General features: G+C 40.5%; 1 protein-coding gene across 1 annotated transcript in view; it reads left to right on the top strand.

The window, feature by feature from the left end:
* The first annotated feature begins 145 nt into the window (after window positions 1–145).
* The window catches only part of ARMC9 (armadillo repeat containing 9), a 62,899-nt gene continuing 49,998 nt past the window's right edge, over window positions 146–13,046 (top strand). The window contains exons 1-7 of the mRNA XM_010152181.1: window positions 146–196; window positions 1,641–1,766; window positions 2,323–2,493; window positions 3,495–3,650; window positions 6,335–6,427; window positions 7,714–7,738; window positions 12,879–13,036. Of these exons, the coding sequence (XP_010150483.1) occupies window positions 146–196; window positions 1,641–1,766; window positions 2,323–2,493; window positions 3,495–3,650; window positions 6,335–6,427; window positions 7,714–7,738; window positions 12,879–13,036 (780 nt within the window). The remainder of the gene's footprint in view (window positions 197–1,640; window positions 1,767–2,322; window positions 2,494–3,494; window positions 3,651–6,334; window positions 6,428–7,713; window positions 7,739–12,878; window positions 13,037–13,046) is intronic.

The raw sequence follows: 13,046 nt of genomic DNA, 5'->3' as shown, positions 1-13,046 counted from the left end.
ACGGCTTGGGGATGAGATGGCTAACGGGCCGTGCGTGGCTGGGCTGCGGCGGGGCCGTGTGAACTGCTCTGCCCTCTGCTAACGCCCCCCTTCTTTACAATTTTCTAGGCTCATCGATGAGGAGATGTAGCAGTAACGCTCAGCAATGGGTGACGTTTTAGCTTATGAAGCTGAATTACTCGGAATTGTGAGAGAGGTTGGTTTTTTTCACGTTTTTTCTTTGTTTATTTGGTTGAAATGAGCAAGGCAAAATTTCATAACGCTTTGCATTCAGAGCCAGGCATTGTAACTGTGGTCTATTAACTGGCCAGGTGTTTGCTGCAGCCTGTAATCACTGATTCTTCTCATGCTCTGTAGATTTAAAGGGCTTAATGTCCATTAAATGATAGCAGTCAAATATCTAATCAGTCTAGAATTATGAATTGTTTATTGTAAACGAGGTTTTCATTAGAAGAACAGTTAAGCAGGTCAGATCCACAGACAGCTTTGGGGATCAGGTCCAGTCTGGGATAATGGTGAGATCTTTAAAACGTTGCTTAGCAGCCACCTTATTCCATGAACGTATAAAATGACAGGGTCACGTAAAAACCCTAGAGATGACAAAGCCCAGGCTGGAGATCTGAGACTACTGATCTCTATGGTTTAATGCCTAAGCAGGATTTTCCAGCTAGGCACTCCTCTGCCCGGACTGCCCATAAGAGGTAATCAGAAGATACTGTGAAGTGTGAAGCGGTCCTGTGAAAAAGAGACAAACTTCCAAGGGCAGGTGCCTCTCTGGTAGCCTGTGCCTTAGCCTTTGGGATAAATTGGTTAAAGTGTTATGATTTGGTACAAGAACACAAGCTCATCTCTGCTGCTTGTTACTCCCTCACTCCTTTGCTGGACACTGGGTTGACAGACGAGTTTAGGGCCCTAAGGGAACACCAAACCAAGAACCTAACCTTCCTGCCTTGTATGCTTGTGAAGCGAAGAAAGTAAATGCTTCTTGCTCTCTGTAGCAATGCTGGGAATCCAGATCGAGTTTGCAAAATGAAATGTGATGTCTTGCCTCAGCAACCAATAGTTAAGACTGCTGAGATGGGGAAGGAGGGGAGAGTTGTGACTGCACAGTGTGGGAGAAAGAAGCAGCGCTGTTTATGTTTCTCAGCAGAACAGTGCTTGACTAGTTGTTCATTCTTGGACTTGCACAGCTTCAGATGAGTGACCTGGCTTAGAATAGCTTGAATTCTGACTGCTGCTGTGGAGACGAGAGTCACACTTAAGATTTCGGCCCCTGAGAATGTTATTTGCAAGGAAGTTATTTACTTGTTTTTCCAACGAAGGTATAGAATTGATGGACTGTAGTTCTCTTTCTTCTTTGGTTGAATGAAATTACTGGCTAAATCCAGGGGGATCATTCTTTCAGACAGAATGTGTTTGGTTGTCAGTGCTATTCTCTAGCATTCAGGAGGAAATTTAGTTGAGAGGCAGTGTTTTCCTGCCACATGAGGTACCGGCTCTTGGTTTGTCGCTGTGTGGTCTTTGGCATTTGTGCGCCCTGCTACAGAGAAACTTGAAAGAACTTAGCAATTCATGGGCTGCTCATTGAACCATTGGTCATCTAAAAAAAATATTGTTCCTGTATGTTTTTTGCCTTTTAGTATTTGGATTTTGCTGAATTTGAAGAAACAGTGAAAGTATTTACAAAGGAATGTAAACTAAAAGGGAAGCCACTACCTAAACCAGCAGGTGTTTCCCCAAGAGATTCAAAAGCTTCGCCTGTTCAGGTAACTCATTGTTTACACTTGCTCTGGGTAATAAAGGCCACTAACCCTGTGTGAATTATTACAGCAGGGAGATTATCTGAGCTGAACTGATTCTTGATTATTTGAAGAATTGTGCTAGCAGTCTTCTTTCTGTGCAGGCACCTTCAAGTTTGGGTGGGTTTTGTTTTGTTTTGTTTTCAGAACTCCAGTCATTTTGAACCTGGGACAGTAGTTTTGGTTCACACCACTTTAGGTTTTTAGCTTGCCATACTTTGGGAACACTGATTTTCGTACACCGTAGGCATTTATTTTTCCCTTATGGTCTGGTCCCCAGATTAACGTGCTTGAAAATTTGGGCCTTAACCTCTTGTCTTGATTGTTGATTCAGGCTCTCAGAGATACTAAGGACAGGTGGAGAAAGGATATTGAGGTGGTCATTGAATATTGAGAGATTTTTGGATAAAACTTAATTCAGAGGGTTCAGACAGCACTTGAATTCTTCACTCACTAACCTACTGTTGAAAAGACGTAGCTCTTCTGTGTTTGGTTTTTCATGGAATTCTTTTCCCCTCTGCAGAAAGATCTGCTTACGGCATTTGAAAATGGTGTGCAGAAAGTTTTCTTCCAACTCTGGGAGGAGCATATTTCATCCTCAGTCCGGGAAGACGAACCAGTTGCTCAGAAGCTGGAGTTCTATATTCACATACACTTTGCCACCTACCTCTTCAAACACTCTGTGGGAAAGCCTGTAAGTTTAGTTCACAGTTCAAACTTCAGATTGCTTTTGTTTCTGTTACTTCACTTATTTGTCTTTAGTGTGGATGAGGATGGGATGTGTAGTAAGAAGTATTCCCAGTAAGAAGTATATCCAGTTTTTGGGCTGCAGGGTTCATTTTAGTTGAACCAGACACTTTGTATTGTGAAGTACAGAGATGGAATTTGGAGGTGTCCTTGGAGCTCCTGAAGTATTTTAACTCATAAAATATCAGCATGTTGACACTTTTGCACGTCTAATTGTAGTCCATAAGAGGTTCTTAAAACACTTAGTTTGCTTCCAGTTGGGACTGTAGCTGTGTGTTGAAATATAAACATTTCTGATAAAATGGGAAAGATGAATCTTGACCAGCTCAATGTATCATATTGAAAACTGTAGTTCCAAGCTGCCATAAAATACAGTTCTGTTTCATGGGATTTTACGATGACAACACATGTAAGTAGCCTGGAGTCAGCCAGATCAGCCAGGGCTTTATAGTATCTGCCTTACCCCTGTCAGCTGCTACAGGGGTATTAGGGTGCCTTCAGTGTGTTTTCCAGCCTCTTAAGGAGCTTTTGGTCTGTTCTGTGTGCCAGCTCCCCTTCCTGGTGCTGTGTGGGTGGATTTTACGGTTCTGCACTTGTCGCTGAAATAAAGCACGTAGGTGTTTGCTCTCTGCCTTGCGTGTGGAAAGGGCACCCTGCTTTAGAAATCTAGCCTGAAGTTGGAGAGACAATTTACATTCAAAAAGCAATTGTCCCTCTCTTTTTTTTGTTGGGCCTGGATAACATAAATAACATTGATTTAATTTTTTTTTTAATGGTGAAAACAAGATATAATGCTCTCTAATTAAATAAGTGTTGCTTTCTACATAACAAATCCTCTGGGATTTCAAACTTGATATTAACGTATTTAGGTCTTTGCTCATATTTGCCAGTTTTACAGTGCATTTGGTCTGGTAGTTTTCTAAATAAATATGCTGGTTTGTTTGCTAGGACAAAGCTGAACTTGAGGAAAGGATTTCTCATTTTAAGGCATACCTGGAGACAAAAGGAGCTGCACTGAGCCAGACTACAGAGTTTCTTCCCTTCTACGCTTTGCCTTTTGTTCCGAACCCCATGGTACATCCTTCCTTTAAAGAACTTTTCCAGGTAAGTATCTGTTTTGGAGAGATGGTATTTATGATGACTTTTCTCATGGGGTGATAGATAATGAATGATGCTTAGTTTGGTGATCACTTTCATCGTTTCCTTTAACAGAAACTGTAGAATCATGAAAGAAGATCTCTTTGGTGGAGGAAGGATTATAAGAGTGCTATCAATTACTGTACCATCTTAAATAGATTTGCAGGAGTCCTCAGTGGTGTGCCAGCTTTATGTCCATAACTAAGAATTGCTGCCTTCTCTTTCCTTTCCATGCAACTGTGAAATCTGCATGGTTCTGGGAATCGCAATGTAGTAGTTCAAGCAAGCCAGTGGAGTCAGAGGTTGTTGTCCGACCTCGCTGTCTGTATGTACCTAGCTGGATTTAAAGCAGGATAGCTAGGCATAACGAGACTGAACCAGTTACATTTAATGTGGAAAAGAGAAAGCAAGTTCATGAGTAATCCTCCAGTCACAGAAGATGAGTCAGTGTTGTCTGTTCTGAGACTCTTCCCCACCCCGCCCCCCAAAAAATGCTGGAACAGCATAGCCATGCTTAGTGGTCTGGTGACTCTTGCCACAGGCATTTTTCCTGGTTATTTTTTTTGTTAAATAAGTTTCAGCTTTTGAATGGCTGTTTCAGAGTTCAGTTCTTAGGCTCACACGTGTGAGGTGAGAAGTGTAAAAGTGTAAAAGTTAGTGTGCTTGAGCTTCGAAACAGATCTCGTTTGCAGGTGAACTTTCTGTGTGAGGATGCTCCCCAGCTACTGATGAAGGAGTAATAATCCACCCTTACACTGACTGCTTTCTGGGCACCATGCAGGGAGGTGGTTAGGAGAGGATGTCCAGAGCTGTGGTTTGACGTTCCAAAGCGGTGGTGGTAGTACCCGTGGGGAAGGTTCAGCCACCATTTCACCTGCTGACGGCTTGTTCCTGCAGCGCATAACTGCCCTTCACTTCTTGCTTATGCTGGAAACGGCTGGTTATGTGGTTGTGCTTGAACTGGGTCAAGGAATTGATCTGCTTTATTGCGTGTGCGTACACAGCTCGCACGCGAGCGCACAGACACACAAGTACACAAATTTGTAAACTATGTGTATTTTGCAGAGTTATATGCTTGAAATGCTTCACCATGCTATCACGTGGATAGTTGTGCTGGCTTATCTAAGCAACTGCGGGCAGTTATTGTGGTGGGGGGAGACTTCTTGAGCCTGCATTGCTGCCACACACTCTTTGATATCAAAGCTTAAGTGATACTTGCCCTAGGGCTGACTTTGGGTGTACCAGCTGATGAGGAGCTCCAGTTTAACACCAAAAAAAGGCATATACTGCTATTTTCCCTTGGGACTAGCTATAAATAATAAGATGTACTGGTTGACCTCAGTGATGGGATATGACTACTCTTTTTTAAATTTTGCTTAGCAGCTTTTTTTTTTCAAATGCCTTATCTAAGACAAGATCCTCAGGTTTATTCATAGTAACTCACTGTCCAAGCTCTTAGTCCACAGTCACTCATATTTTCCTGTGGGAATTGTACAGCTCATTCCATGTTAGAGTTGAAACATGGGTTGTTTTACGGTTGAGAAAGAACAGCAGTGAGTCACTCGTCTACTAAGCAGTGTTCTTAAGGCATATTTTTTTTCTTCAGGCGTCCAATGCTTTATATAGCTGGAGTTCCTGTCTGTTTGTGTAATACATCTTGAAAAATAATACACACTCCTGTCTGTAGGAGACATGCTTCCTTTGGTAATATACAGTGAACTGTGGTGCACCACTGTCTGGAAACTGAATGGGTAAATGCAGCAAGTAAATTCCGTGCACTCGCCAGCATGGTGAAATAAGGGCAAATCTGAGCTGTGAGAACAGCTTGCAAAATACACACCAGTGAATTTAGGAAGGTCCTGCTACTTGTTGGAAGATACTGCTTTTTCATCTGTTGGCTAGCTTTTCATCAAGCAGAAACTGGCTTAACTGAGGGTTTGTAATAGCAAAAATGAGTATTCAGTGAATACTTCAGTGTAGTTTGGCTTTTTTCCTTGACTGTTATTTTCTTGTGTTTATGAGACACTATGTCAGGCAGAAGACAACATTCCAGTTAGTGGCTGGTATGTTGGTCTATTTTTCATATGTGAGTAGCTTTTGTCCAAATCCTTATTTTAGGTATGTTGTACCCTGATTGCTGATGCCATGTCATGATCCTTGCAATAGTTACTGACAAAGCTTACGATTCCCAGATCTTGTTAGGAGTGAAAGATAACTACAGTGGTTACTTTTCAAAAACTGAGCTGTGGAAAATGATTAATCTCATACTCTATTTAATAAATTTGAAATGCATATTCATCTTTTTATTCTTTTTTCAAGTTGCTTATATTTTAAAGGTACTTCTAATTTAGGGGCGGTTGTTGCATGTCCATACAACGCACCAACGCTACGTGATAGTTTCACTCTTGAAATAAAGCTACCTTGTGTTTTTAGAACTCGTCTTGGAATAATACTCAACTCTCTTCTCACTTCTGTACGCCTTGATGGGCGGGTCGCAAACACACTCACTTCAGGAACAGCGAAGGGAAAACCTTTTCCGTACAATGCTGGCGGCTTGTTTACTGGTGGAAGGTTGCTGTGACCCAAGCCGTGCTTGCAGCAGAGCTTACGTATTTGGTGAACAGCTGCCGTCATTTGTTTTTCTTTTCAAGGATTCTTGGACATTGGATTTAAGGACAAGATTGGAAAAGTTCCTGTCTCTGACTCTCAAAGCCAGCCAGACTCCTCGGCTTCTCACTTTATTTGTATCCTTTTGAGGAAACACTTTGAAGATAGTTAGAATTACTATAAAGAGGCAGTATAACTTATTGGAAGAATGTGCTGCTGAGATTTATTGTGTCACTGCAGTAACATTGCAGTTCAGTGTTTTTCGTGACAGGAATCATTGTTTATATTTCACATTCAAAAAAAAACTTATCCGAAAGTTGTGTAAAGACAATGTATAGATGCGTATGAACCTGAATATTTATCATGTGACCGGTTTTTGCATCCATGTATGAAGTCCAGGATACCTGGAGGTAATAACCTGGCCTGACTCTTTCTTTAGCATTTGTAAAGCTGATAGTCCTTTTAATTAGCCATTTCAGGGACTGGCAGAAAGTTTTCCAGGATTTTTAAGGGTTCCAGAAATTGCTGTTTTATTAAATGGCTTGTGCTTCCAATTGTGTTGTTTTTCTAATGATCTTGTGTAAGTTGTGTTGACAGGCCTAATATGCGAACCAACTAACTACATGACAAATTTTCTTCTCCATTTTTGGTCAGTACAGTTAGAACCAAGGTAGGGAGAAATGAGCTGGAGTGTTTCTGGCTTTTTTGTTTTCCCTTTCTTGTTGGGTTTTGGTTTTTTTGGTTTGTTTTTTTATACAGGAGAAGCTAAAAGTCCTTTTTCTGCTATATTTTAGTTTATTCTAAAGCAGCATGTTGAATGATGAGCTGGAAATTATTTCCCTTCTGCTGCATCCCTGCCATTTGCCAGGCTGGGGAGTAGTGATCAAAACACTGCTTTCACTCCCGTTACAGCTGTTTGTATGGGAATCTGGCATAGGACAGATGAAGAAAGTTTTCTCTCTGCTTATTCCTTTTTATGGAGTAATGGCCTGGATCCTAATTGAGCGCTGAATATTTCTTGGGTATAAAATATCACTTGCCCTAGAACACTTGCATAATCGTATGTTTATTTGATGTAAAATCAGTGGTTTGACTTCTGATTTTGTTGTTAATCTATTTAGACTCGAGTTAACCTGTCTTATACTCAGGGCTGGGTCTAGTACCTTTAAAGGACAGTAAAAAGCCTCAAGTCTCCATGCAACATTGTAGATTGTGCACTTATGAGACATTTCGCTTACGTTTTTATGTATTTGTTATTGACTCGTTTATTCCTGCTCTCCTGTGAAGAGAGCTGTTGCCTGGGTCAGTAGGAATATTTAGCTTGGTTGAGTCTGCAGGTTGGCTGAATTTCTCGTTCTGTGTCTCTGGAACAAACACATGCTGAAAGGATGCACGTTTTCCTGAACTGCTACTCGTACAACAGAAGGAGAATGGACAGTGCAACAAAGGTAAATGCTGAGATGCCGTAAGAGTATCCTATAAGATTATTAGGGACTCTAATAGTAGTGGAAGGTACGCCTGCAGTGACAGAGAAACTGGTGATGCATGGCAAAAAGTCCTTTGAAATCCAGACCCCTGTCTTGGTGACAGTTATTGCTAGACTGCTTGAGGTCAGGAGGGTTGCGCATAGGCGTGTACTAGAAATGGGAGAGGGCCTAGTGGTAGGATTTCTATTTTAAGACTATTTTGTCCTGAAATGTGGTAAAACCAAGCAGAGAACTCTATACAAAGTGCATACAAGCTCTCCCATTTTGAGTTATGATGAAAATAAGTTTCCTCAGATTACTTTCCCACTCCTGCTTGTGCCTATCTGCATCTTCCAGACATCGAGTCTCAGTTATCCTGATGAGTATCTGATGATCTTAGACAAAGCTGGGGCTTGTTCCTGTTCACTCCTCCTGTTTAAACTCCTAAAATAGAACATATTGGTATCTCCTGGATAAGAATGTGTTAATTTAAGTATGATTCTCTTATGTGTTGTGTTTTCAGGTAAGTTGTTCATACACACGTAAGTGTGTAAGAGACTTGGGACCCTTTAAAAATAATAATTCCAGCACTGAATCCTGTTAGATGCTGATGGCACTTGGGTTCTCAACTACCTTGCATTCATTTTTTCACGTGACTTTCTGTGTTCACTTTATCAGTAGTGATTTGCATGAGCCCAGCGGGGCTCCTAAAGTGACTTTCCTCTAGAGTTATTTCAACCTGGAGTTTTACACTGGATTTACTATTTGTAGGTTGAATTAAGGAGAAAGTTAGGCTCATCTCCCACTGTGAGTTCTTTGATATTTTGTGCTTTGTGCTGCATTAGACTTTCATTGAATAATAGAAAGATCTTTGTGGGGTTTTATTTTCCAGACATTACTCTTTTTCCTGGTGGTGGACTTTCCTCAAGGCAATAATTCCATACTTTGATTAAAAAGAAATAACTACATGATTGGGCCTGAATTATCTGGGGCCTAATTATTTTTCATTTGGTCAGGTTCTGTGCTTTGCACCAGTACTGAGGCTGTCATGGCATTGAATCCATGCAGGGCAGCTCAAATTTGCAGATCTGTAATGCGCCTTGGAGGTGGAGTTGGTTTGTTTTGTCAAAGAGGTTACTTGAGGCCTGTCTCGTGCAAGTTTTGGATCCGAGAGGTTATATTTTGCGGTATGCGGCTCAGATCACATGGGGTCCACAGTACATACTCACTGTTGGGAGAATGTTTATTTTATCAGTGAAGGAGAAACGCAAAGAAAATGAATAAGCAACACATGAATGAAGAGCTGCCTGGCAGAGTCCTGAAAACATCCTTTTGTAGGTAGTTGCCAGCCATCAGTCTGACATACTGAAGCACTTTACATTTGGGTTTGGTGGTGCATACGCCCTTGAGGGTGTCCTGGAGAGCTCACTGTGTTTACCTTGTCTGCTTAACCTGATACAGTCTGGCATCTTACCCATTTGCTAAAAGCTTCAGTACCTGTACGACTTTCCAAGCTGTCTGTGTCCCAGCTGTGCCCAGCTCTCCCGTTTCTCCAGTTTGGCTGGAAAGAGAACTACAGAATGGTTGGCATCTTGCACAGAGAGCTTCAGGCTTCCATGCTAACAGGAAGAGAAGGAATGAAGTATTTGGACTCCCTTTTCTCAGTCAAGACTAGTGTTTATAATTGATAATTCCTGGAGTTAACAGACCAGGGCTAAATTGGACCTTGTTTCTTAATTGCCAAGACAGTGTTCATGAGCTGCATTGAGTTTTGGATATGTAGTTTTTCCTGCTGCCTGTAGTTGGAAGATGGATTTTCATCACTGGAAATTTTCCCCACTGGGCTATGAGAAGCAAGAAAATGATGAGTAGGTTTATGTTTCGTACCTTGGTGCTTCCAACTTTCCGGTGAGTGAAAGTCACGCTCTAGATAGATCCACTGGAACATTCTGAATCAAATGTGTTGTATCACAGTTAAAATGCATTCCAGTTTGAAGAGTGGCTAGTTTTGTGCTGCTCTCAGAATCTTTATTAGTATAAAAAAATGTTCCTGCTTTGGAGCTACATCATATTAAAGCTGTGGTAGCAGTTTAGCAGTGATGGCAGTGGAATAAAAATCAAATCAAAGTTGAGTGATTATTATCAAGGAAGAATAATTTGGGTTGTCTTTGGAAACTTAACTCTTCTTGATTTTATATTGTTGAATATTTACTGCAGTTGAGATGTTTTAAGAGCTTAGAGAATTGTAAAAGTTTGATGCTCTCGGCAAGATTACTTACTGGGAGCTGTTCTAGTGGGGTGTTTGGTTTGTTGTGCTGGTTTTCTTCAAGTGCGTTTTGCTGGATTTGCACAGGATCTGTGGCTTTGCTATTTGACACTGGTTTTGGCTCCCTCCTACAAAGCATAAGAAAAATATCATTAGGGTGGCTTGATTTGCCATTTGATATTGGGTGTCAGTCACAAATCCTGCAGGTACAGAATGCTGTGATTTATAAATGGTTCTCAGAAAGCAGCTGCCCTTAGAGGGGAGGGGGCTGAGAGAGTAAGATAGCTTTTATTTTTTTCCTTAACTTGTAGGCTTGATTTGCCATTTGATATTGGGTGTCAGTCACAAATCCTGCAGGTACAGAATGCTGTGATTTATAAATGGTTCTCAGAAAGCAGCTGCCCTTAGAGGGGAGGGGGCTGAGAGAGTAAGTTATTTTTTTCCTTAACTTGTAGACTTAAAAAAAAAAAAAAGATTAGAAATAAGAAAATGTACCTATTCTATATTCCATGCTTTAAGACTGTCAATTTATAGCTGAAATTAAGTGTATTAGTACGCATTTTCTTTAAAAGGTCCCATTAAAAAGATCATTTTGCTAAATTTTCTGAAAGTAAAAATAAGCTGTTCTTCCATTTACTGCTTTTAATATAAATGGGATAAAAGCAGTCTATTTTAGAAACCCTAAAAATCCATAAGATATGACAATTTCTTAAAGCAATTTCTGACATCTGGATTTATACAGCTAATGACTACTTTTCATTTGTAATGAAAGCATTATGAACAGTTCTATTCAAATAGTATTTTTCTGGCAGTTTTGCTTCTCTTATGTCCATGTGTTTGTTTTTTTTTTTTTGAAGCAGTTTGTTGGAAGTTGTTTGGCAGGTATTTGTGCATGATTAGTACTAGATCACCATTGCAGCAGGTGACTTGTGACACCTCTACTAGATAAGCTGTGATGCTAATACAGCACTTCCACACCCCGATTTTCCCTCTGCTGAAGATTACCACCCTGTGCCAGCTGCCATGGGACAGCAGAGGTTCGTGTCTGAATTCAGAGAGTAGGGGAGCACATGGCAAGGAACAGTTTTGGAGCAACCACACCTAAATTCTCCAGAGCTTGTTGATCATAGCTGCACCATATTATATGCTGAGCTTTTTTTAACCATGGATTGTAACTGTGTGGTGAAACTTAATATTGCTTAGGATTCTCCAAATGAAGATCCTGAAGGTTTCTGCTTGTATCAGTTATGTTTCCCAGTGCTTCTGTGTTACAGAAACCTGTGGTCTACATCTTTATGGAAAGAGATAGTGAATCATGAAAGAGGATAATAGTGTCCCCAGAGATTGTGGGCAAAGTCTGTTCAAAATCAGGAATAGGAACTGGTTTTCCTAGTTTCCAATTTTGCATTTTAACTACTATCTTTTTTTCTTTCCCACATTTGGGACTATTTAGACCTGAACTGTCATATTGGGCTGTTAGGAATTCTGTGGTCTAACACCCAAAATTTGGGGGTTAAAAATCTAACCCTAAAAACTCTGTGAAAACGAATCCTACTTGTGCCTGAAACTGTAGCCAAGCTGATTTCTGCCCATTGTTTAACAGAAAGTCCCATGGTAAATATTCCATCTGTTTAGCAATGCTTGCTTCTCAGGAAACTAGTTTAAAACATAATGTTCTAGGAATATACATAAACATCAGCAGTAACAACAGGATTGTTGTACCTCCCTTCATAGTTTTGTACAGCCGTGAAGATGTGCACCACTGTACACAGCTCCAGGTTCTGTGCCTGACTTCCATCTGGAATGCTAATTTGGCTAGGTCTGAGACTGGGATGGAGGATACAGATTTTGTGTTTAGTTTGCTGCTTTTGTCTCTAAAGTATTTGGACCCAAAGAAACAAAATGTATCAAGAATGTAACTTTTTTTTAAGTTTAGACAAATAAAAGAAAAATTGGAGCTGTTTTCAGAAACTGAAGGTACTAAAACTGCCTAACATAGCTTACCATCAAGCAGTAAATGATGGAATCACCTGAAAAATGTTATGTAGAAGTAGAGAATTCCCTGCAACTTTGAAGAATGCAGTGAATATTTTAATAGCAGATGAGGAACTGGATAATGTGAATGGTGTTTGTTTGTTTTCTGTGAGATGTACTATTTTCCTTGAAAGATAGAAGACTTAGTAATTACTCTAAAATAAGCAAAGCACTATGTAACCAAAATATCTCTGTAAATTAGCTGGAGAAAACACCCAGCCTTGCAGTGTAATCTAACACATTGGCATGTGTCTCTGAGTACTGTCACTTTCCTGTTTTGTTTTCTCTTTGAAGTGGCTGCTTGACCATTCCAGTTGCTCTGTGTCATAGTGTGTGGGGTTTTTTTTACCCACTGTTACTTCAGTGAATGTAGAAGATAGTGGGTGGACCTCACCTGCAGAGAGCAAGTTCAGTTAACCAAGTCTGAGCTGCGTTTTGTCATAGGCTTTTTTGATTCGATGCTCACAGCCTCATTTTGTCTCTGATAGCATGGAACTTGTTGTTTTAACAGACTTTTAAAACCGTATCCTCTTCACAAATGTGTTCAGTGATGTTCACTCTCAATAGTTGAATTGCTGCTGTAATGGTGATGCAATTGTTTCTTTGGGCAATAAAGCAAAATAAATACTTGTAGCTGTTGCGATGAAATGAAATCACACCAGCAGTGTGGAATCATCCTTGCAGTGAAATTCCACCCCTTGGATAAGAGTAATTCCACAGCAGCAGTTGAAGTTGTTCCTTCAGAGCAGTAAAAATGCTTGTGGGTTCTTTTGTCCTCGTTGAAAAGGTGATGTTAGTTCTGTTTTATTATTCTCTTGGCAGAACTGTTGCAACATCTTCATCAACAGTTAGTAGAGTCTGAGCACAGGACCATGACCTACCTGAAACGATTTAACAAAATGCAGGCAGACTACCATAATCTCATTGGTGTCACTGCCGAGCTGGTGGATTCCTTGGAGGCCACAGTCAATGGCAAGATGGTAAGAGATG

The sequence above is a fragment of the Eurypyga helias genome, unplaced genomic scaffold (assembly GCF_000690775.1).
Source record: "Eurypyga helias isolate BGI_N326 unplaced genomic scaffold, ASM69077v1 scaffold4625, whole genome shotgun sequence".
Lineage (NCBI taxonomy): Eukaryota > Metazoa > Chordata > Aves > Eurypygiformes > Eurypygidae > Eurypyga > Eurypyga helias.
The sequence above is the reverse complement of the archived record's forward strand: the minus strand, read 5'-3'. Positions and strand labels throughout refer to the sequence as shown.